The sequence below is a fragment of the Miniopterus natalensis genome, chromosome 1 (assembly GCF_054644295.1).
Source record: "Miniopterus natalensis isolate mMinNat1 chromosome 1, mMinNat1.hap1, whole genome shotgun sequence".
NCBI classification, from domain to species: domain Eukaryota; kingdom Metazoa; phylum Chordata; class Mammalia; order Chiroptera; family Miniopteridae; genus Miniopterus; species Miniopterus natalensis.
Genome location: NC_142081.1, coordinates 75,338,313 through 75,365,325, shown reverse-complemented (window position 1 = coordinate 75,365,325; position 27,013 = coordinate 75,338,313). Strand labels below are relative to the sequence as shown.

The window sequence follows — 27,013 nt, the reverse complement described above, 5'->3', positions numbered from 1 at the left end:
TGGCTGTGAAAAACAACAGGGTTTCTATCTGCCAGGGAGAGATGGCTACAAACACAGGCACCCTCTTAAAGGGCCAAAGCACAAAATTTCATTCACAGCCACTCAACCTGTGCTCCGGCAGAGGGAGGGCAGAGTGGACTCTAGTTGCATGAGGAGAGTCTAGGGTTGGTAGCCCTTAGAAGACAGCTGAGAGGTCAGCTTCCAGGATCACTGTGCTGACACATTCCTCCACACTGCAGAAGCTATCTTTCTTAGACAGAGTATCCCTCCGTGCAGCATCAGCCTGGGAGAAAGCAATAGCCACACCCATTGGAATCCATGCTCCCCACCCCCCGCAATGTGTAGAGCTTACGCCCTGCTGCGAAGTACAGCTCAAGGCCCTTTAAGTGACTGTGCCTAACACACAGCCTTCAGGCAAAGGAGAATCTCTGGGTGCTTTGAGAATTTCGCTGACCTGCTCCTGAGCCCAGTGCTAGTAAAAGCAGACCTTGGTGTGCAACATGGTCCTTTCCACACACATCCAGACCCAGCAGAGGAAGCCATAAACTGTGGCTTACTGATAGCTCCACACAGGTTGTCCAGGGCCAGTCATACAGCATCTGACACTGACCTGCACCAGAGTCCCTCTGAAGAGGCACAGAACCAATATACCCAGTGGCAAGTATAAGACTACAACAGAGCAGGGTCAAATAAGCTTCACAAGCATCATATCCATGGGGAGATCTCAGCAGGCACCAAACTCTGCTGAGTCAAATTCCACTTTGTACAACCAGCACCTGCACAGCAGCTTGCACAGTGTTGGGGGTTGAGCTTCACTTTCAGCCAGTCTGAGGGTCAATCCCATGCATGAGTGAGCCAATAGCAATCAAGACTCAATGACAACAGGAGGACCCAAATAAAGCACACAAAGGACATTCTTAGAGCATTCAGCTAAGGTGATCAGGGAGACTGCCCCACTGGATCCAACAGATCACCTACTATATAAGGCCACCCAAAAAAGACAGAGAGTCATAGCAGATCTACCTAATACATAGAAACAAATACAAAGAAGCAGCCAAAATGGGGAGACAGAGAAACAGGCACCAAATAAAAGAACAAAAAAATTCTCCAGAAGAAGAGCTAAATGAAATGAAGGTAAACAATTTATCAGATATATAGTTCAGGGTAATGATTATAAAGATGTGGAAGAGCATGAAAAATGACATAGAAACCATAAAAAAGGACCAGTCAGAAATAAAGAATACACTGGAAGGAATGAACAGTAGCTTGATGAAGCAGAGGAGTGAATCAGCTATTTGGAAGACAAGGTATTTTAAAAAACACACAAAAATCAGAGCAGCAAAGAGAAAAAAACGAATTTTGAAAAATGAGGATAGTTTAAGGTACTTTTGGGACAACATGAAGCATACCAACATCCACCTCACAGGGATACCAGAAGGCGAGGAGAGAGAACCTATTTGAAGAAATAATGAGTAAAAACTTCCCTAACCTGGTAAAGAAAAAAGACACACAAGTCCAGGAAGCACGCTGAATCCCAAACAAGATGAATCCAAAGAGACCCACAACAAGACACATCATAATTAAAATGGCAAAGGTTAAAGACAAAGCAAGAATCTTAAAAGCAGCAAGAGAAAAACAATCAGTTACTGACAAAGAGTTCCCATAAGACTGTCAGCTGATTTCTCAACAGAAACATTTCAGGCCAGAAGGGATTGACATGAAATATTCAAAGTGATGAAAAGCAAGGAGCTACAACCAAGGCTACTTTACCCAGCAAGGCTATCATTTAAAATTGAAGGGAAAATAAAGAGCTTCACAGACAAGAAAAAGCTACAGGAGTGTGTTACCACCAAACCAATATTACAAGAACTGTTAAAGGGCCTGCTAGAAGGCGGAGGAGGAAGAGGAAGAAGAAGAGGAGGGGGGGGGAGGAGGAAGAAGAAGAAGAGGAGGAAGAGAAAGAGGAAGAGGAAGAAGCGGAGGAGGAGGAAGGTGAACATAGTTAAAAAAATAAAATGGCACCCCGCTGGGCATGGCTCAGTGGTTGAGCATAACCTAGGATCCAGGAGATTGTGGTTCAATCGCAGTCAGGGCACATGCCCAGGTTGCAGGCTCAATCCCTAGTGAGGGGCGTGCAGGAGGCAGCTGATCAATGATGACTCTCTCACCATTGATGTTTCTCCCTCTACCTCTCCCTTCCTCTCTCTGAAATCAATAAAGATATTTTTTTAATTTTAAAAATAAAATGGTAATAAATATGTACCTAACAATAATCACTTTAAATGCAAATGGCTCAAATGCTCCAATTAAAAGACATAGGTAGCTGAACAGATAAGAAAACAAGACCCATGTATATGCTGTCTTCAAGGGACCCACCGTGGAAAGATACACAGAGACTAAAAGTAAAGAAATGGAAAAAGATATTTCATGCAAATGGTAATGAAAAAAATTTGGGGTAGCAAAATAGACTTTAAAAACAAGGCTATAGTAAGAGACAATGAAGGACACTACATATTAATAAAGAGAGCAATCCAACAAGAGGATATAACCCTTGTAAACATTATGCACCCAACATGGGAGCACCTAAATTATGTAAAGCAAACCTTGATGGACATAAAGGTAGAGACTGACAATAATACAGTTATAGTAGGGGTTTTAACACCCTTTTGACATCAATGGATAGATCTTCCAGACTGAAAATCAACAAGAAGATGGTAGCCTTAAATGACACACTAAATCAGGTGGATTTAATTGATATCTTCAGAGCATTTCACCCCAAAGCAGCAGAATATACATTCTTTTCAAGTGCACATGGGACACTTTCTAGGGGACACCACATGTTAGGACACAAAACATGTCTCAATAAATTTAAGAAGACTGAAATCTTATCAAGCATCTTCTCTGACCAAAATTCTATGAAACCTGAAATCAATCACAAGAAAACTAAAAAACATACAAAGACATGAAGGCTAAATAATATGTTACTAAACAATGAATGGGTTAACAATGAGATCAAGGAAGAAATCAAAAGATACCCTGAAACATGAAAATGAAAACACAACCACCCAAAATCTGTGGTACACAGGAAAAGCAATCCTAAAAGGGAAATTCATAGCATTATAGGCCTATCTCAAGAAACAAGGAAAAGTTCAAATAAACAATCTAAATATACACTTAAAGGAACTTGAAAAAGAACAACAAACAAAGCCCAAAGTGAGTAGAAGGAAGGAGATAATAAAGATCAGAGCAGAAGTAAACAAAATAGTCTTAAAAAACAATACAAAAGATCAATGAAACCAATAACTGTTTCTCTGAAAAAAACAAGATTGAACAAACCTTTAGCCAGACTCATCAAGAAAAAAGAGAAAGGACCCAAATAAATAAAATCAGAAATGAAAAAGAAGTAACAACTGACACCAAACAAATACAAAGGATTGTAAGAAAATATTATGAACTATATGCCAACAAATTGGACAATGTGGAAGATATAGATAAATTCCTAGAAACATACAATCTTCCAAAACTAAATCAGGAAGAATGAAAGAATCTGAATAGAAAGATTACAACTAGTAAAACTGAAGCAGTCATCCAAAAACTCCTGAAGAAGAAAAGTCCTAGACCACATAGCTTTATGGGTGAATTTTATCAAACATTCAAAGAATAAGTAACATTTATTCTTCTCAAACTATTCCAAAAAATTCAAGAGGAGGGAAGGCTTCCAAGCTCATTTTATAAGGCCAGCATACTATTTCCAAAACCAGATAAAGACACTTCAAAGAAAGAAAATTACAGGCCAATGTCTATGATGAACATAGATGATAAAATCCTCAACAAAATATTAGCAAACCAAATCCAGCAATACATTAAAAAGATCATACACCATGACCAAGTATAAATTATTCTGGGGATTCAAAGCTGGCACAATATCTGCAAAACAATAAATGTGATACGCCACATAAACAAAATGAAGGATAAAGAACATATGATCATATCAATAGATTTAGAAAAAGCATTTGATAAAATCCAGCACCCATTTATGATAAAAACTCTCAGCAAAGTGGGAATAAAGGAAACATGCCTCAACATAATAAAGGCCATATATGACAAACTGACAACCAACATCATACTCAATGGGCAAAAACTACAAGCAGTCCCATTAAGATTGGGAATAAGACAGGGATGTCCACTTTCACCACTCTTACTCAACACAGTACTGGACATCTGGCAATCAGAGAAGAAGTAGAAATAAAAGACATCCAAATTGGAAAGGAAGAAGTAAAACTGTCACTATTTGCAGATGACACAATACTGTAAATAGAGAACCCTAAAGATTCCACCAAAAAACAACTAGAACTGAAAAATGAATTCAGTAAAGTAGTAGGTACAAAGTAAATATACAGAAATCAGTTGCATTTTTATACACCAATAATGAACTATCAGAAAGGGAAACTAAAAAAACAATCCCATTCACAATTGCTTCAAAAAGAACAAAATACCTAAATAAATTTAACCAAGGATGTAAAAGACCTATACTCAGAGAGTTATAAGACAGTGAAGTAAGAAACTGAAAAAGAAACAAGTAAGTGGAAGCATATACCTTGTTCATGGATAGGAAGAATTAATATAATTAAAATGTCCATACTACCCAAATCAATCTACAGATTCCTTTCAAGATAACAACTGCGTATCTCATAGAACTGGAACAAATATTCCAAAAATTTATATGGAACTACAAAAGACCCCCAACAGCAATAGCAGTCTTAAGAAAGAACAAAGTTGGAGGAATCATGCTACCTGATATCAAACTATACTACAAGGCCATAGTAATCAAACAGCATGGTACTGTCAAAAAACAGACATACAGATTTTAGCTCCAGGCCCAGAAAAGCAGCAAAACCAGACCAGCAACCTCAGGACCAGCTGCATTGGATAATGAACCCCTGCCCTGATGCCCGCCAATCAATCAGTGAAGACCTAGACTGAAAGGACACACCTGGAAAGCTGCTGAATATTCTATTAAGACCTTCCCCTGGGAACTCCCCTAAAATCTCCACCCTTAAAACTCTTAGGACAGAGGACCCAGAGCACTCTCCCTCCAGGGAGCAAGCCCTAGCCTTTCCCTTTCCCCTCTCACCCCTCCTCCGCCGCCCCCGCCACTGCCAGAGCATTACCATTACCTCCCTCACTCCCAACCTTCAAGGGCCCCTTCCTTTGCCTCTATAACTAGTTTCCTCAGCCTGTTTCTTCTACTAATTACTACTACATCTGTGACTTTCTAAATAGGTGTTCTCTTATAGTTGGAGTCTTGGCTCTGAATTCTTTCCTAGCCAGAACTCAAGTACTGAGGTTGCTGAAGCCAGGTCCAGTCTGACCCCACCAGTCTAACACCTGGTGCCCTTCTAGCCACCTACAACAGGACCTCTGTCAGACTATCAAATTCCCAAAATATTTTTAAGCTGAGTATTTGGTAAATGTTGAAAAGAAGAATGAATAAAATCAGATGACTGAAGTGTTGATACTGTGGCTGAATTGGGAAATCAAAAATTATACAATGCTGGCAAGTAAAACAATTATTCTATATTCTCTGACAGTATTCAGCAGTAGATAAAAGAGGCTGTGTTATAGCAGGACACTGACTGAGAATGTGGAACTGGGATCCTGTCCCTCCTCTCTTACCCAACACTCCACAAAAATCATCATCATCATCGTCATCATCTCTGGTTCCTTCGGACTTTTGATCCTTTCACCTCTTTCCTCAAACATTTTCTTTATTTATAAAATCAGGTCCTAAATATAAGTTTGAACTTCAGGCAAAACCTTTTGCAGCCTAATAATTTGTACTATCAGGGCTTTCGTTTTTTTAATAAGAGAAAGTTGATTTACAAAGTTACAGAGGCAAAAGAAGGGCCCTTGGAGCTTAGGAGAAAGATAAAGGTAATGCGCCTGGAGTAAACAAGATGGGAAGGGGAAAGGCCTGGGTGTGCTCCCAGGAGGAAGAGCTTGCTGCACTATCCGGTCTGATCTCACTAATTCTTCTGGAAAACTCCCTTTGCCCCTCTCCTGAGGACACATGCACACATGCTCTCTCTTCCACTCTCAAGGGCTCATTTGCCAAGATGCTTTTGTCACCTGTTGGAATTTGAGATTTAAAAGGGTCTCTGTGATATAAAACTGAAACTTGTGGAAACAAACAGCAGTGTGGTGATTGCCAGAGGAAAGGGGGTGGGGAGTGAAGGGGGTCTTAATATATGATGATGGGAAAAGATATGACTGGGTGGTGGGCACACAGAGCAATATGCAGATCATACAGATCTTGTAACATAGAAACCCACACCTGAAACTTCTATGTTCATATTAACCATTACCACCCCAATAAATTTAATTTAAAAAACAAAAACAAAACGGGCCCCTGAGATTTTAAAAAGGACACACAGCAGTAAGAAAGAGAATTCGCTCACATCTTTCTGGGGAAAAACAATGGGAAGATGGGGATCCTGTATCCCTGAGCTGGAAGCTTGGCCTGGATCTGTGGCTCTCTTTCTTTTTTTCTTTTTTAATCCTCACCACAAGAGGATTGATTTTTTTTTTTTTTAAGAGCGAGAGGAAGGGAGAGAGAGAGAGAGAAAAAACAAAATAAAACATTGATGTGAGAGAGAAACATCTATCCGTTACCTCCCATATGCACCCCACTGGCAGATCGAACCCACAACTTGGGTATGTGCCCTGACTGGGAATCAAACCTGCAACCTTTCAGTGCAAAAGACGATGCTGCAACCAGCTGAGCCACCCAGCCAGAGCTTTTTTTTTTTTAATTGGATCTCTGTATCTCTTATCATTTACTTGAATCTCTAGGTCTCTGATCACTGTGCAAAGCTGAAGTGTTTCTGCCTTCTGTGGCCATCACAAAGGCTTGGGAAGAATTCAGAATCATTTCCTGTTGGGAATTACAACCCTAATATAGGAGGGGGGAAATTCTTACTTAAAATATTCTCACAACAAAATCAGAATTTTCCTTTTGGTGTTTCCAAATTTCACTCTAACTTTTACTATAAATTGAATAAAGATTTGCTTAGAATTTCCTAAAAAAGAAAAAAGAGAGGCTATTAACCCACACAAATCAAGGTCAAGGTCAAGAAAGAACTGACAGAGGAAGGGTGTTGTTAAAAGTAAAACTAAAATAACCTACTTTGGGAACTGAGTATAAAAGGAGGAGATGGCCTGGCGGGCATGGCTCTGAAGTTGAGCATCAGCCTATGATCCAGGAGATCGAGGTTAGATTCCCGGTGGAGGCACATGCCTGGGTTTCGGGCTCAATCCCCAGTGGGGGGGCGTGCAGGAGACAGCTGATCAATGACTATCTCATCACTGATGTTTCTATCTCTCTTTCCCTCTTCCTTCCTCTCTCTCTGAAGTCAAGAAAGACAATAAAAAATAAAAATAAAAAGAGGAGGAGATGCAGCCAAGAGACTTAAATTAATGCACTAGGAAAACAGGGAGATACTGAGTCCACAGGTGGGAGAGCACATGCCTCAGAACTCAAGTAGCAGAAGACAAGACGTTACAATGAAAACAGAAGAGTTTCAGAGTTCAAGACATATTTCACCTACTTCCATTCACAATCGGAAATAATTACATATATATATATACATATACATATATATATGAATACCGATGATTAGAATGGTCTACCTATCACAAGGTACCTGAACCAAAGTAAAATCTGAATAAGAGGTAACTGCTGTAAATTGCTGGAGAAAATCCAAATTACTTATTATATTTTCCTAAAATTAACTATAAATTCATAATATAAATATAAATATAAAATAAATATAAATATAAAATAAATATAAATATAAAATAAAATTTATTCCTATAAATAGCATATAGCTCATCTGATATTTTTAGATTATTCAATCAGCTGTTCTCTTCCTTAATGATAAATTAAAATTAATTTGACAGATATTATACACACAAATATACAGCCAAATGTACTCAGAGTTAAACAAAATTATATTTTGTTCTGAAGCACTATAGTTTATATAATTTTTTTTCCTACATCTGAGTAATTTCTACACTGCCCTTATAACTCATATTGGCCACAATGAGATTAACCACAAATCTAAAGAAGGCAGATTACTTATAAAATAGATTTCCCCACCTTAATGCAGACTCAACAGAGCAATAGGACAATATAAAATAAGACATTGGATTTTCAGTACTCATACATAATGGGAAAGATTAAAGCATGTAACAGTGAAATTTGGTCTTGGCACCATATAACTCATTATACATTCAGTTTATCAACTGGATTCTTTTGCAAAACATCTGAAACCTAAATGCAAATTTTAACAGCTCCAATCAGCAACTACATTAACTACAGTGTGCCAATAAATAATAAAATGACACTTAATGCAATGTTCTTACCTGTCTCAACAGTTTCTCAATGGCTGACATTACCATAAGGCCTCTCCAAACAACTGGTGCAGTCTCTTCAACAAGGAAGCCCATAGACATACTACAACAAAAAACAGAAAACACAACTAATTTACATAAATTAATCAACAGTATTCTAAAAAGCAATATAAAGTAAAAAAGATATACTCACCAAGCAATACCATAATTCAAAAGAGGCCTCATTAGGTTGCCTGAAAAAAAAAAAAAAAAATCTCTTTTAGAACAGTCATCATATTCAAACATACTGACTTGTTTTCTCATCAAAGAGTGTCAAACTGAAAATACAAACTGACTACTCCTACTGCTGCTCTTTTAACCGCCAACTAATTCACCTCAGTTTACAACAGTTCAAACATTTACCAAGCATAAAACTAATAATTCCAATAGAGGTAACATCTAAAAATATAGGGTGTCCCAAAAAAATGTATACACACACTTTGAATAATTATAAAGGCAGTGTATTAAAATACATTTCATTTTATTTTTATTTTTTAAATATGTCTTTATTAATTTCTGAGAAAGGAAGGGAGAGGGGGAGAGAGATACAGAAACATCAATGATGAGAGAGTCATTGATTGGCTTCCTCCTGCACGCCCCCTGTTGGGGATCAAGCCCAAAACCCCAGCATGTGCCCTGACCAGGAATCAAACCTCGATCTCCTAGATCATAGGTCGATGCTCAACTGCTAAGCCACACTGGCAGGGCAAAATACATTTCATTTTTAAAATTGAGCTATCAGCTGTTAAAGTGTGTATACATTTTTTTGGAACACCCTGTAGTTGAGATATTGTATTATTAAGACCAATTCATTTACCATTTTCAAATATGTTTTTAAATATAGCATCAATAAGTAATGTCCATCAATTTTCTTCATATATATAGATATGTAAATTACATATATATGCTTATCTAGGATGTGTATACATGAATGCTTGCATATATACGTGCACACACAAACACATCTAATCAGTTCTCCCTATTTTTTTTACTTGAAGAATTTTAAAAGTATATAAACCCAAAAAAGTAGAAAAACTCTGTTTTGTACCTCAACATAATAAAAGCCATAAATGAAAAACCCACAATAAGCATCACACGCAATGGTAAACGACAGAGTTTTTCCTCTAAGAACAAGAAAAAGACAAGAATGCCCCCTTCTGCCACTTCTATTCAACATAATATTGAAATTTATAGCCAAAGAAATTAGGCAAGAAAAATAAATAAATGAGATCCAAACTGAAAAGGAAGAAGTCAAGTTCTCTCTGTTCACAGATGATTTAATCTTATATATAGAAAACCCTGAATATTCCACACAAAAAACTTTTAAAGCTAATAACTGAATTTGGCAAAGTAGCGGGATACAAAGTCCACACACAAAAATCAATTGCATTTCTATCACCAATAATGAACAATCTGAAATGGAAATTATGAAAACAATTCCATTTATAAGAGCATCAGAAAAATAAAATATTAAAGAATTAACATAACCAATGAGGTAAAAATTCTTTGAAATGTACAATGAAAACTATAAAACATTGTTGAAACAAATTAAAGAAGACAGAACAAAAGAAAACACATATCATGATCATTGACTGGGATATTTAATATTGTTAAGATGTTAATACTACCCAAAGCAATCTACACAGTCAATGCCATCTCTATCAAAATCCCATGACATTTTTTACAAAAATAGAAAAATCTATCCTGAAATTCATATGGAAAACCAAGGCATCCCAAATAGGCAAATCAGTTTTGGAAAAAGAAGAATAAAAGTGAAAGACACACTTCCTGAGTTTAAAACTTACTACAAAGCTACAGTAATCAAAACAGTGTGGTACTGGCACAAAGGCAGACATATAGACCAACAGAACAGAATAGAAAACTCAGAAATAAACCCTAGCATACAGGGTGGGACAAAAGTAGATATTAGTATGCAAAACACAATTTATTCTTGTTATTTATTAATTATTGTATTATTTTCCATACAAACTGTAAACCTATTTTTGCCCTACCTTGTATAGTCAAAGGGTCAAAGGATTTTTTACTTGGGGGTGAGGGGGGGAGATCACTCAATGTGGAAAGGACCCTGTTTTCAAATGGTTCTGGGAAAACTTGATCCACATGCAAAAGAATGAAGCACCATACACACACAAAATTAACTTAAAATTAACTTAAAAACATAAGTATAAGAGCTAAAATTATATAACTCTTAGAAGAAAATAGGGCAAAAGCTTCATGTCATTATGCTTGGCAATGATTTCTTAGATGTGAAACCAAAGGCACAAGCAGCAAAAGAAACAATAAACAAATTGGACTTCATGAAAATTTTAAAAATTTTGTGTAACTGAAAGACAATATCAACAGAGTGAAAAGGCAAGCGACAGAATGGGAGAAAATGTTTGCCGATCATATATTTTGTAAAAATAAATAGAGAACTCCTAAAACTCAACAAAGACAATCCAAAAAAGGCAAAGAAAGTGAACAGACATTCCTCCAAAGAAGATATACAAATGACCAATAAGCACATGAAAAAAATGTTCAACGTTACTGATCATTAGAGAAAATGCGAATCAAAGTTTCGAGATACTATCTCACACCTATTAGGGTGACTACCATAAAACACACACACACACACACACACACACACACGAGAAAACAGAAAATAACAAATGAGGTGAGAACAAGGAGAAATTGGAACCTGTGCACTGTATGGTTCCACTTACATGCAGTACTTAGACTACTAGTCAAAATCAAATGAACAGAAAGTAAAATGGGGAGTTGCCAAGCGCAGGGAGAAGTGGCAATGAGCAGTTACCGTTTAATGGGTACAAAGTTTCAGTTTCACAAGGTAAAAAGAACTATGTAGATGAATGGTGGTGATAGTTGCACAACATTCTGAATGTATTTATTACCACTCAACTTACCGCTTCTCGGCCTTCTGGCTAAGATCAAGTGTATTACCACTCAACTGTATACGTAAAAATGTTTAAAATGGTAACTTTTATGTTATGCGTATTTCATCACAATAAAATAAAAATGTGAAAGAGAGAAGCAGACCAACAGAACAGATCCAAGAGCCCAGAAATAAGCCCAAGCATATGCAGTCAACTGGTATTCGAAAATACCAGTTGAGAATACTCAATAGAGAAAAGACAGTCTCCTGTCTAGCACTGGGATAACGGAATATTCACATGCAAAAGAATGAAACTGGACCCACATCTTACACCACTCACACACAGTTACTCAAAACAGATTAAAGACTTACAGGTAAAACCCAAAACCATGAAACTCCTAGAAAACAACACAGGAATAAAGCTCCATGACATGAGTCTTGGTTAAGATTTTTTGGGTATGACACTTAAAGCATATGCAACAAGATAAACAAGTGGGACTATATCAAACTAAAAAGCTGAAAAATTGCATTTTCTACCTCTTTATTGCTGGTGCATTAAAATTTCATTCTCAAATATTAATTTTATAATTAGCCATCTTGCTAAATTCCTTGATTCATTTTAATAATCTGTCAAAAATGTTTAAATTTCCCGTGCAAATTATATTTTCTGTAAATAATGACAGTTTGATTTTTTTTATTCAACTCCTTATTCATGAGAGTTAGTACATAATTGGATTTATTTTGCAGGCTAGGAGTGCCTGTGTGATGTTAAATAGAAGTTGCGACACCAGGCCTCCTTGCCTTATTCCTTCTAGAGCTCTATGTTTTACCTTCTGATGCTATCCTAAATGTCCCTCAAATTTTCATTTTTTCCAACTTTTCTTTATGTACTATATTTTGGGTATTTTATTTTCATCTACATTCCAGTTAACTTCCTCTGTAGTTTTGTCTAATGTTTTGTTATTTTATGTCCATTTCTTTCCACTCTACCCAGAAACAAGGACAATTCCAGCACATATCCCCAAAAACTACCAATGTAAGGAAGATTTATTAAGGATGTCAACCTTTGGGTGTCCCAGCTTTTACATGGTGATGCGCCATTGAATTTTCTTTCCTCCTTTGGCACCAAACTTGGTCTCCATTCCTTCATACACAGACCTATAAAATATAGGCCCTAAGCCACCGACGAACAACAGGTAATATCTGGATAAACTTCAATTTCAGTTCACACCTACACCAATTAGCTCACGTGTTCTTGTTATGTCTACATTCTAAGAAATTCCCTTCCTTTCCTACTACCTCAATTATGCATTGAAAAATAATTTTTGTCGCTATTTTTTTATTTTGAGAGTACATTTATTAGAGCTGGGGTCAGTGAAACAAAAGAAGGGCTTAGGGTACAAAAAGCAACAGGAGAGAGCCTAGGCAGTGCTCTGCTTTGGCTCTCTACAAATGTTATCGGAAGGAAGTGAGGCAAGGCAGGGCTGCTGTTAGCTCACTGAAAAATCCAGGATAGAAGAAGCAACAGGAGACAGCCTAGGCGGTGCTCTGTTTTGGCTCTCTAAAAACATTATAGGAAAAAAGTGAGCCACGGTGGACTGCTGTTAGCTCACTGAAAAGTTAGAAAGAAGGGGCCCTCAGAGACAGGTTCAGGGGGTAAGCCAGGATGAGCGGCTGCTGCCTGTTGCTTCTCTGGCTGCAAGTCTCGTGGGGACCCTTAGAGTTTAGGGGAGAAAAGTAAAGATGGACACCTGAGAGGGAAAGAAGGTGTGGGCATGCTCCAGAGACCCTGCCTGTTAATGTTTTATGTAATATTTTAAGGTATGCTGTTAGAGAAGAGTTTTTCTGAACATCTAGTCTGCCACACGTGCAGCCAGAATAAGAAACAGAAAGCTGATTTTTAGAGAGTGATCTTATATCCCCCAAGATATCTTCCAAAACTCTATTTTTCAAATAGTTTTTTGACTATTTCTTTTGAATTTTCTAGGTAGATAAGCATATACATGGAATTATGACAATTTTGCCTTTTCCTTTCCACTATTAATAACCATTACTTTTTTTCTTGTTTCAGTGCATTGGCGAAAACCTGCAGTAGCAATGGCAGCTACATCTTGTTTTTACCGTAGCATGGAAAAGGTTACACCAAAATAAAGTAGGAGAGTACGGCGTAATCCATTGACTTGGTCCTCCCTTTGAAGTAGATGATCTAAGTAGTTTGTGGGAAATATGGCTTGAGCCCTGGCCGGGTGGCTTAGCTGGTTGAAGAGTCATCCGGGACACCAAAAGGCTGCATGTTCAATTCCTGGTCAGGGCACATACTTAGGTTGCAGGTTTGATCCCAGGTCGGGGCACATGTGGGAGGCAACCCATCGATGTTTCCCTCTCTCAAATTGATGAAAACATATCCTTGGATGAGGATTTTAAAAAAAAAAAAGAAAAGAAAGAAAATACAGCTTGAAGTTCAAACTGGAATTGAAAACTGAAAAACTAGGTGTTATGGACTGACTATTGTGCCCGGTCTCCCGCTCCACTCCCACCCCTCACCCAAAAATATCATAAATTAAAATCCTAAATCCCAATGTGATGGAATTAGAAGGTGGAGTCTATGGGAGGTGATTAGGTCATGAATGGGATAAATGCTCTTATAGATAGAACAGATTCCAGAGTGCTCTCTGGCCCTTTCTGCCATGAGAGGGCACAGTGAGAAGTTGGCTGCCTATGAACCAGCAATCAGGTTCTCACCAGATATCAAACCTGCTGGCACCTTGGTCTCAAACTTCCCAGCCTCCAGAACTGTGGAAAATGTTTGTGGTTTAAGCCACACAGTCTATGGCATTTTTGTTATAGCAGCCTGAACAGACTAAGACACTGGACAGTCAACAGTTTTTCACAAAACTGAAAATCAAAATCTCTAACACTGTAGCCTGTCCAGAGTGATTCAGTGATTGAGTGTCAACCTATGAAACAGGAGGTGACAGTTCGATTCCTGGTCAGGGCACATGCCCAGGCTGCAGGCTCGATCCCTCTGCTGGGGGCGTGCAGGAGGCAGCCGATCAATGACTCTCTCTCATCTCTCTTTCTTTCCCCCTCTTGCTTCCTCTCTTTGAAATCAATAAAAAAATATTTTTAAAAATTCTCTAACACTATAAAGGAACAATCTTTGTTAAATTCCAATCCAGGAAAAAATTTACACTTTAAATATTTCTTGTTTAATGAATAATAAATTATAAACTGAAAGCTCAACAATATAAGCAGGTTCAACATCATGTTGTTAAATGTATTTCTTCAGAATTTAACGGGAAAAAATATACACAAACTCCTAAACATGTACAGTAAGTAAATTTTTTTTAAAAAAGCAAATTCTCCATTATCTCCTCCTATGTATCATTAAACAAATTAATAGTGCCTAAAAGCATCTTACTTTAAATAATAAAATGATCAGAATTGACTGCTGGCATAGGCTGAAGACATACTTTTAAATTAATAGGGAAAGAATGAATAACAACTCATGATTACAGGTACTAATTAGTTTCTTTTCCACAGGATTTTATTTTTTTTAAATGTATACAGTAATTCCTCCATATAAACAAAAAAAACTAACAAAGTTCTACAGGTTGAAAGTTTACCTAGAAACTTTGGAATCCACTGCCTTGTGAGTAATAGCTTTTGAAGAGAACGCCATTAGCCGAAGTTATCATGACACAGATCATTATTTCCTACCTCACTGTACCTCCACGACAGCTCATACATTGAAGCACGAAAGATTCTTACCGTAAGTCAAGCCGGTCCAATTGCCACAATGCCACTCACAAAATGAATGACACTCTGCTAAACCCTCCTCACTGTTACAACAAAGAGCTGGCGTTTCTAACAGGTGTGAATTTAATTAATGGACTGTATGTCGCCAGCGGATTTCAAACAGATTTTGAGACTACTTTTATATGATAAATCAATTATAAAGCTAGAATAGATACTGTGACCATGTCAAAGCGAAAAGCTAGGTAAAAAGGAAATAGGCACAAGAAAGGCTGCTTTAAATCTTTCTATTAAAGTGGACATCATTAGATATTCCAAGGATAACTGCAATCTAGAATCAGGCCTTCTTTCTGTAGTGGTCCCACTGTTACTGAGCCAGCTGAGTAGCAGACATTTCCATTTACCTGGTATTTGCAGTAAGCCCAAAACACCTCTGTACCTTCTACTCTGTTCCCTGGCTCCAAAACTAAAAGGAGAATTTTAAATATAGTTGAACATCAAGGTTCAGAAATATATGTCTTAAAAATTATAAATTGAAATCATATAACTATCCTCATTTTTTAAAGTGAGGATAGAGAGTGCAGCCAAGAATACACAACCTCATTTCATGAATTTTGAGGAGTATTTAAACATAGAGTAAATTAATAAACAAAACAGTTTTATAAAAACAAACCTTTATCCACATATTGAGAAAACATTCAAAGGTAAAGAACTTTCAAAAAGGAGGAAAGGGCTGTGGCCGGTTTGGAGTGTGGGCGCACAGGCTGAAGGGTCCCGGGTGGATCCCAGCCAAGGGCAGCACCTTGGCTGCAGGCTCCAGCCCAGTCTGGGCGTGAGCGAGAGGCAACCAACTGATGTGTCTTTCACGTTGATGTTTCTCTCTCTCTCCCCTCCCTTCCACTCTCTCTGAAAAGCAATGGGGGAAAAAAGATATCCCCAGCTGAGGATTAACTTAAAAAAAAAAAGTAGGAAAGGATAGCCAGTGAAAATTTCATAATTTCACTTTCTTCCCACCCACTTTCCTACACCTACCCTTCTTTCTGAAAGCAAGATTCTTTCTTTTGGGAAATCAGATGCAAGAAAGGAGTTGCACCCACTACTGTTCTTCCAGGAGAACATCAAGTGGCTGGGTGAGACAATGCAGTTCCACCAATTAATAGTAACCAGGAAAGGTTTAGAATGCCCTACCTGTGTACCTAGAAAAGAAGAATTTAGAGGGAAGGTGAGTAAAGATGGGAGAATGGAAAAGCCTGAAACTCAAGTGCAAACCTGGACAGCCAAAAGGGAGCATCATAATACTGTACCTAGAAGTAGAAAGTAGGGGGGTGTAGAATGTTAGAGAAGGGAGCAGAAAGTAAGGCTGCAAGGAAAATTCTTCAGTGTTTCTACAAGTGTACAAAGATCACTCTTAATATTAAAATTTCATTTATCTTCACCATACTTTCCCTTTGTGTACCAGCCTGGAACCCTATAACCCCATCCCTGGCACCCACCTATCTCAAATCTGAAAGCCATTCAGACATACAATTCTTAAAATCCAACTTCTTTCCCAATAAAAAACTGTCCCTTTCTCTTCCAGCCCATCTCTTCCCCAATCAAGGTGCTCATTGTCTCATGTGGGTGGTTTCCACTAGGAAAAGAACCTGATGAAAGTAAATCACACTGAGAACTTAAGCTTTGTAGAGGACAACAATATTTTTAAATGGAAACTGGTCACTAGAATATAAACAGGAGAATATATAAGGGATATTCTGGAGCAGGGATAATATCTCAGATTCTTCTCTACTCTGAGGCTGTTTTCTTCATTTAGTTAATCATTCAGAAAGTATTTACTGAGTAACTATAAGTATAGAGATACACTTGGCATCCTACTTCTGAATACATGCCAGCTTATACTGCAGAGTTTAACAGGAAGACATGAAAGAAAGGCTAGAAAAAAATAGGTAATAATGGGTAGGTACAGATGATAAATATCTGCTTACAACCCATACACCACCAATCCTGGCCTCCAGCCCACCTCACACCTGCCTTGGCATCACCAATTGATCACATTCTTTCCTGCTTAAACCAGGTATGGACTCGAAATTTTTCAAACATTATGTTCCAGGTAACCAGCTGTTATTTAAGATGAAAACTGTGTGTTATCTCCCAGTTAAAGGGATAGTCAGGCATCTGGGAAGGAAAATTTTTATAGATGACAGAAGGAACCGCTATATTCAGTCCAGAAGAGTAACAAAAATAGCAGTTACATTATATGTCATGCATTATATCTCATGCAGCACTGCATAAATACTTGAAAGATATTTATATTTCATTGAATCCTTACAGCAATCCTATGAGGCAATTACTGTCTCCACTTTACAGTGAAGAAAGTAGAAGGCTATCCTCAGCCTCCTCTCTGCTTATCTAAATTCCCTTCTTCCATAGCAGCCTCCAAACCAGCTCTCCATAATCAATCTACTAATCTCCTTCAGCATCTGACAATAAATGTTATTCTGTGTAATTGATTGTTTATCTTTCTTATGCCTCTATCCTGCCTCCCCAATATGCCCCTTGCTTAGTATAGCTGGTGCTCAAAAACATATGTTTATATAATGGCCAAAACAATTTTATAAACAGTCAAAAGTTAATAGATATTAACATCCTCTATTTGGTCATTCAGGCATAATGCTTAATACAGTAAAATATTATTTATTATAAGCAAATTAGCCACTTACTAGCTGTAGCCTTGAACAAGTTGTCTTCATATGACATATAAAGTCTTCATGTATCATACTTCACATGTAGTTGAAAATTAAAAAAAATTAATCTGCCCAAATTTAAGCAGTTAGCAACAAAAGCAATAAGAACTTGCAATTAGTCTTGTTTCACCCTAAGCCTCACATTCTTTCCTCATACATATCCAAAGACGCAGGGAGTAGGTCACGTCAACATATATGAGACCAGGCGATAACACACAGTTGGAGGATTAGCTAATATAGGAGCAGATTTTCCAATTGCTTAATGATGCCCAGACAAGTTCCTCGATTTAACAGTGCTCTGATACACCAAATTATTCTGTAATTAATGTGAATCATCTTTAAATACATGAAAAGGTCTTAGGTAGGGTTACCAGCTGTAAAATTGCAGTTGACTGTTTTTGGATATTTTGATATATCTTTTAACTAAATTTCTGTAATTCCCAACCTTTCTGTTTATGTAGTGACATTTCCAGCCTTCTTATCAAATTTTATGACATATAACAGTAGTTTTCTTCCATTTCTCTACCTAGCTTCTAAAAAATATCAAATTCATTTTTAAGCAGCAATAGTGAGCTCAAATATAAGAGATGCAGGAGCTGGGATTTGAAAACTACTAGCAATACATGCCTCCAGGAAAGTAACAAAATAGGAGCAGTCAGTCAGTAGCAAGTTAGCAAAACCGAAAAGTGACATACTACGACAAGAAAAAGATAACAGCCACATGACAAGGGCGTCACACAAAACTGCACTTCTTATAGTAATTAAAATGCCTATTAACATGTACGTTGTGAAGCAACAAAGTCTAAACATAAAAAATATTATGACAAAATTATGACTGCCAGCATAAAAAGACCCAATTAAGAACATAAACAGAATATAATAAATAAACATACAACCACAGACAAAACACTGGCTTCAGTGTGGCCTTTATACCAGAGTGATAAAAAAAAAAAATTACTTAAACTGAGTTTGTTTTAAGAGGAGAGGAGAAAATACAAAGCATAAAAATGAAAAACTATTTTAAGAAGGCTACTGAAAATGGTGATCTAACGTAAAAAAAAAAAAAAAAAAAAAAAGCCACAATAAAAAGGTATCACTGTGGAATAATAAATATAAATTATAATAAAAACAAAAACTATAAAAGATAATACATTTACAAATACTCAGGGGTCAACTCCTTTCAAAAAACACTTTGTATGTACAATAAAAGCTTTACTATACTACCCACTCAGTTATACTAGAGGTCTGGGGACTATGTGAATGGCCCATGCATCAGAGGATATAGATAAGCGATAAAAGGAAAGAAGTAATAGAAAGCGGCATCACTGATATCTGTGACCCCACAGTAAATTGGAGAATGTCCAGAAGGGTAATGAAACTTTACAATGTTGTATAGTTTTGTGATTTTGGTTACAAGCTGCCATTAAAGCATTTCTAGAATAGTAACTGCTTTAAAAATTCCATTCTGGGCCATTCAAGATTATAGGCAATTAACATATAATATCTGTAACTCTAAAAAAGACTACATATAAATTACATTTCTTTCAAAAATAAATTTTATTTCAAAGGATCAATGCACACTCACCACTTAAAAGAATCCTTTCCATTCACTCACTCATTCAACATATTTATTAAGCCCAAGGTTTGGAACTAGGGATACAATAGTAAAGAGAAAAAATCACATTATCTTCCATCATGAAATATAAAGTCTGTGGGAAAGATAGGCACTAATCAAATAATCACTAGACAAATGTAAACTTGCAACCAAAACAAATCCTACAAAGAAAAAAATAGAATTTGGCCTAGTCGCAGGGGTCTCTGAAACAAAGAAAAACTTCATTCTTCAAAGAAACACCCCACAAACTTGATAATTTTATCAAGTTAGGTATTTATATAGTATTGGTGTCTTTAAAACCAGGGCACAGATATTGAAAGTATTTTTACTGAAGGGGGAAAATGCCATCATTTATCTAAAGAGAAAAAAATCTTTAAATGGGTATTAATACCTGAAGTTGCCCCATCCTCAAAAATGTCACTTGTGCTAAAAAAACTGTTATAATTTGAGAAATAATTTAACTTTTTAAACCAATATCCAAAGATCTAGAATAGTATCAAATTTCAAAACAGTTTTTAAACATAGGAATTTTTATAATACCTAGTTTTAAAAGAAGTAGCTAAAGGACATTATGTATAAAGAAAGCATTTTGCAATGAAAGGCATTCCCATAAAAAGCTTAGTTAGGTTTTATCTTTACACACGTTTGCAATTATTTGGACTTACAACGTCAACTAGTTCGGGTCTTAAAGACTTCCTCTGTATACATGCCTAACATTTTTTACAACACTGTCACTGCTAAAAAAACAAACAAAAAAACAAACAACTTTAATTTGAATCTAACAGCAAAAAGCTAAACTTGTCAAGTCTAATAAAAGATATTATGCAAATATTAAAGAGATTATCTACTCCTTTTGACATAAAATATACACTTAAGTTAAAAAAATAATAACTTCAGCAGTCTCAACTCCATGTGCATAGTATCTTACCTATTAGTATATGTTTACTTTCTGGAATGTCAACTCATGGGGGTCTTTATTATGCAAAAAAAAATGATTATAGCTACCTGTATTTAATATTTAATAAATTAAAATAGTATGTTTTTAAACTGTTTTTTGTAAGTTTTGACGTTCATCTTACAAATCTTATTTTGTATATAATTTATAATTTAAATATAAAATATTACTTCCTTTTATTTATGTTCAATTAACTCATTAAAGATTAAAGTCCCCTAAACATTATCCCCAATCATAAAGCTAGTTAAATTAAGTTGCCTAAAACATTTAAAACTATATTTATAAGTCAAATAAATCTGATTCTCTCAAACTTTCCAAATGCGTGAGAGGATAGCCTTACAAACTACCAAAATCTTTCTACATACCTAAGCAATGCTTGTAAATTTAATAAACCAAACTAATTAATGGGGTAAAAAACAATTATCTTGAATGCTCTAACACTGTTTAGAAACTTAATCAAATTATTTTACATCTTTCAAATTAAAATCCTCCTAGGTATAGTGTAACAGGGAACTGGAAAAAACCTTGGTTCCTGAGGTCTTTGTAAAATTGTCATATCAGCCTGAACGGATGGGTTCCACACTCTTATATGAAACAGAAACAAGCTATCTTGCTTAAGCTACGATGGTTTTGGGTTTTCTTTCACTCAGAACCAAACATAATCCTAGTTACTACATAATATTTGTTCAAAATCTATTAAATATTTCAAATTAAAATCCAAAGCTAGCATGTCAGATTCTCTAACATGTTTGCTTTACTTAAATGTTTCAAACACATTTAAAAACAAATGTAGCCCGGCCAGGCGTGGCTCAGCGGTTGAGCATCGACCTAGGATCCAGGAGATCGAGGTTCGATCCCCAGTGTGGGGCGTGCAGGAGGCAGCCGATCAATGACTCTCATCATTGATGTTTCTCTCTCTCTCCCTCTCCTTTCCTCTCTCTGAAATCAATAAATATATATATTTTTTTAAAAATACAAACATCTAATATCAAAATGATTATAAAATGTCTTTCTAAACTTAATACAAAAAAATGTTAATACTGATGGATTTGATTTGTTTCATAACTAACGACAGCATGTTACCAAGACAGGATCACAGAACCGAGGGGCTTCTTCCAAGAGAGTTCTACCTGGCTAGCACACAAAGTTTTTGTTTGTTTGTTTGTAGTACTAGGACTTTTCAAGCCCATGACTTTTCTTGCAACCCAATATATCATACGTTCCTTCAATTTTTAAAGCAACCTAACACAACATTTAATTGCCTGCTTTAACTTGGTGATGTTCTGTACGTTACAGAAGATGCAACTAATCTCTACTGAGCAACTGGATTCTGCTTTCTTATGTTCTCATCAGGCTCAGTGCCACAATGCTACATTCATTTTACTGACACAGAAGATGCAAAAAGCAAATTAGTTTGTAGTTTATTGTTGTTGCTTTTACAAAATGACAACCAAGAATTAGATATGGTCTGGCCGGGCCTGGCTCAGCAGCTGAGCATCGACCTAGGATCCAGGGGATCACAGTTCAATTCTCAGTCAAGGCACATGCCCGAGTTGCAGGCTCGATCCCCAGCTGGAGGTGTCCAATGATGACTTTCTCATCATTGATGCTTCTCTCTCTCTCTCTCTCTCCCTCTCCCTTCCTCTCTCTGAAATCAATATATTTTTTTAAAAAAGAATTAGATATGATATAAATCATGGCTATAAACAGAACCTTACATGTCCATCAATATTTATTACTTACTTGACGCTCACGGCTGGCTACTTATACAGTTTTATTTATCGCAAGAGGTCAAAGGTAATCTTTTCATAGGGTGACTTGATATCTTAATGAGGCCAAGAAACAGCCCACCTTTTTAATGGGTAGCAACAAATTAGAAAGCAAAAGGGGAACATAAATGCCACAATAGTCGAAAAGTCAAAATTATGAGAGTTTTTTAAAATGAGTATATCTAAATGAAGTTGCAATGTGTAAATTCAAGTATCTCGCAGTGATTTCAGTCCGTCTATTCCTTGGAACTTAGGCTGAAGGGAAAAAATCACAGACAAGCAATAGGAAAATAAGAGATAACGGAATGTGATGAGCCTAGTTGTTTCCTTACTTCCATAACCATGGGAGTAGGGTAAGCATAAGTGTAAAGAAATAAAGATGTATAAAGAAATGATTCTATTGCTTTTCCTCATTCACTGTACTGCTCACCCATTTTATACTGGGTGAGTAGAAGTACATTCATTACATCACATTAGAATATGCCTGGAAATAATGTCCAAATCTGGGCAACCTTATTTATTTGGAATACTGGCAAAGTGTCAACGTAGGAATGTCCACACCCACAGAAAATTTTTATAAGAATTTATTAGTTTATTCGAGCCAAACAGAAGATACACCTGGAAGCAAGATCTGAGCAGACTGAGGAACATGCTCCTCAGAATAAGAGTTTGCTGTTCCTTTTATGCATTTGGAATTAAGGAGGGAAGATTACATGAACATGGGAGAAAGCAAGGTGGGGATTACAGGATTACGTGCTCCTTTGAGAATGGTTATGCTACTGAGGGGTCTGAAAAGAGGCATTTAAAGGTGTGTTAACCTAGATGCACAGAAACAGTAGACAGGGCTTAAGATAAAGATAAACCTTTTACTAAAGAAGTTATATGCCTGGAGGTTGGCTACCCACCATGATCTGCCCAGTTAGTAATTTATGATCAGATCACCCTGTGAGATTACTTTCAGTTAGATTTATTACAACACCCCTTTTTCATCCATAAAAAGTGACCCATGGCCAGGAAAACCACCAGAATGCTAAGTGTACATGAAGTTGCAGTATATGAGAAAAAGATGGGGCAGGAAGCTGCTTAGCTGAGAAAAAAAGTTAAGACTGTAATCATGGAGTACAAATATTTCACAGGTTATTAAAAAAAAAAGAATTAGATCAGGGCCTTGGCCAGTGTGGCTCAGTTAGTTGGGTGTCGTCTCATGCACCAAAAGGTTGCTGGTTTGATTCCCGGTCAGGGTACATTCCCGTGTTTCGGGCTCGATCCCCAGTAGGGGGCATACAGAAGGCAGCTGATCAATGTTTCCCTCTCACATTGATGTTTCTCTCTCTCTCCCCCCTCTCCCCCTCTCTGTCTCCCTCTCCCTGCCTCTATCTCTAAAAATAATAATAATAATAAAATAAGTCTTAAAAACAAAAGAATTAGATTAGGTGGTTCTCATGAGGGCAGACTAGTAAAAACGTGAACATTATAAGAAGGCAGATTTTTGTTCAAAATAATAACAATAAATACAGCTGTCATAAAACAGAAAAAACTCCCTCATGCAAGTGTTTAGGCAGAAGCCAGCTAGATCATCATTTATCACACATTTGTGGATTCCATAATTTTATAATTCCACAAACTTGGAGTTTCATACATAACAAAGATGCAGAACAGCAGCCATTTTCCCTGATTTTCCAAATTAATTAATAATTACTAGATATCATTCATTAAATGTTCTCAGTCTCTTGGTGGAAGGATTGCCTCACTTCTACCAAGGTTCTTCTTAATGACTTCAGAAAAACTGAATTAAACCTAAAATTATCCATCCATGTCTATTAATAAGTTAAAAGTAGAAGAGATATGAACATCTAGCTTACATATAATCGCCACTGCGATGCTTCAGAGATGAATAAAGCACTTTGATATACATCAGTATCTTCTCTTTTCCTCTGATAATTTTCTTATGCACATATATATCATGGGTTAGGGAGTATCTAGATTCTGGCAAACTTTATTATTATTTTTTTATATTACCCTCCTTATCTATTAAAAATAATAGAGACCTGCTGATGAATTTAATCAAATCTAGATAATCTAATATTATTTCTCCCTTCCTGCTTTAATCAATCCTTCAGTGCCTACTTAGGAGTGACTATACACACCAGAAAGGCAAAAAGAAAATCTATAAGCTGAATTTCCTCTCATTTAAAAATCCTAGGTTTGCATCTTGAAACATTCAGGTTTCTGAAGGAAAGAGGCCAGGTAACTACTATGGTCCAGCTCCCTGTCCTTGCTGATTATGTGTCATTTGCTTCTCCAGTTCACCTTGCCCTCTAACCAGGAGTTCCTGTATGGCCTGCATTAAAAACAGATCAGACAGAGGAAGGAGAGGGAGGTCAGGGTATTTCACTTTCTGGCTTTCCATCTATGATGTGATCTTGGGCTGGCTGGGTCCCTCCACTGAGTGTCACTGCGCCTCCCAAGGCAGACATCTCTATTGGATTGTCTCCTTCCAGGTTTGGATATGCTCCCTCCTCTCACCTCTTCAGGCCTGAGGCAGAAATTGATCACTGTTACTCCACAGTTATTATCCTATCTCCTGTGGTTTCCCTACACATCTTCCACATATTTGTAAATAGCTCCTGTCAAATAATTCTGAACATGCTGTGTTTCTCTTAGAAGTGACCCCAGGAAATTGATCCTCAAAATGAGACTGAGATTACTCTAGAACCAGGATGGAGAACCTTTTTTCTGCCAAGGGCCATTTGGATATTTATAATATCATTCGCAGGCCATACAAAATTATCCACTTAAAAATTAGCTATGAAAAACGCTCCTAAATTTACTGAATTTTGAGCCCCACCTGCAGTTGCTTTGGTAGGCCAGACCTGCAGAAACTCAGGAATAATCTGCATAGTGGGAGGAAAACGGACCACCGGTTATATATTTAGTTATCAAGATTCATGATTACACAAATTAGATGAAGGGCAAGGCTGAGAGATCCAGTACTGTTACAGTTAATTTTATGGCAATTTGACTAGGCCATGGGGATCCCAGATATTTGATTTACAAGTATTCTGAGTGTGTCTGTGAGGGGGTTTCTGGATGAGATTAACATTTGAATCAATAGACTGAGTAAAGTAGATTGTCCTCTTCAATGTGGTAGACCTGATCCAATCCATTGAAAGCCTGAAGAGAACAAAAAGGCAGAGTAAGGGAGGACTGTCTGACTGTCTCTTGCCATCAGGCTCAGAGTAGAATTTACACCATCAGCTGTCCTGGTTCTGAGGCCTTTGGACTCGGACCAGAACTATACCATCTGCTCTCCTGGGTCTCCAGCTTGCTGACTGCAGGTCTTGAGACTGCTCAGCCTCCTTAACCATGTAAACCAATTCCTTATTATCTATCTATCTACCTACCTATCTATTTTATTGGTTCTGTTTCTCTGAGAACTCAAAACTAATACAAGTAGCTGTGGCATCTAATTGCTATGAAAACAAAGGTGATTGTAAATATGGTGGACCCGTCTGAATTCTTAGTGTCCTAGAGAGTATGTAGTAAAAAAAAGAAAATGTAAAAGTTATAAACATAATTTTGTTTCCAGCCATGAAAGAATAATAGGAACAGGATTACCTCCATTACCTCCCTAACACATGCACACACACACACACACACACACTTTAAAAAACCAGAAAACTGGATAAAAATTCATTTCCAGACATGGGCAAGAGGTAGAAGGACCATGATCCCTGAAAGAAGGGACACAAGGAGATGAGCCCTATGACAGCCCTGGTTTACTGCCCTAGAGGCAGTTTTCAGGATGCAGCATAGGGAGGAGAAATCCAAACAAAGCCCAGCAACCTAACTGAGTTGAGAAAACAGGAGTGTTAGGGGAGGCCAAGGCAGTGACAACTGATGAGGCAGAGTATCACACAAAAGGAGCAACACAGAGGGAGAACTCCAAAAGAGCTGGAAAGGAGTCTTTGGATGAGTACTCACCTGCACATGAGTGAGAGGAAATCTCCTGAGACTGGGGAAAAGAATCAACGGAGAGTTCTGGAAGACTGCACACAGCTGGGAATAGCTTTTATGTTCCCAGCAGCCTGAGCGGAAAGATCTCATAATACATGGAAGAGTCTTCAGAAAGGTAATGTCTAGTACTCGGGTAAATTAGCCCTAAACTAGCCCTAGCCGGTTCGGCTCAGTGGTCAGAACATCCACTTGTGGACAAAAGGCTCTTCAGATTTGGTAAATATTTTGGGCATACAAAATTAAATGAGCATGTACTACAAATAACACAATTGACCATATTTGTTGCCTATGACAAAATTAAAGCTTTCATGTAAAATTAGAACTTTTGGAAAACCTATATCTGGCCATCATGAGCTTGACAGCTTCCCAATATGTAAAGAATTGTCTGATAAGATCAGTAATACAGTATTAACAAGTGGATTTTTATTATATAATGAAATGTATAAAGATTTGGAAGATCAGCATAAATCAATGAACTAATATTTTCTAAATGTCCAATGCACAGAGTTACAAAATCTAATTCAAAGTCTAAGTTAGACCAAAGATTTTAATATAACAGACTGTGCTAGCTAGTTAAGTTGCAGGCAAGAAAAATTTTTTTAAAAATATATCTTTATTGATTTCAGAGAGAGGAAAGGAGAGGGAGAGAGAGACAGAAACATCAATGATGAGAGAGTCATTGATCAAGCCCGCAAGCGGGCATGTGCCCTGACCAGGAAACGAACCCCGATCGCGTGGATCCCAGGTCGACGCTCAACCGCTGAGCCACGCCCAGCCAGGCAAGGCAAGAAAATTATAGAAGATGCTTTATTTGAG

General features: G+C 37.1%; 1 protein-coding gene across 1 annotated transcript in view; it reads right to left on the bottom strand.

Moving 5' to 3' along the window:
- Positions 1-27,013, bottom strand: part of NUBPL (NUBP iron-sulfur cluster assembly factor, mitochondrial) — a 186,490-nt gene that overhangs the window by 111,121 nt on the left and 48,356 nt on the right. The window contains exons 4-5 of the mRNA XM_016209492.2: positions 8,606-8,645; positions 8,425-8,515 (exon numbers count right to left, since the gene is read on the bottom strand). Of these exons, the coding sequence (XP_016064978.2) occupies positions 8,425-8,515; positions 8,606-8,645 (131 nt within the window). The remainder of the gene's footprint in view (positions 1-8,424; positions 8,516-8,605; positions 8,646-27,013) is intronic.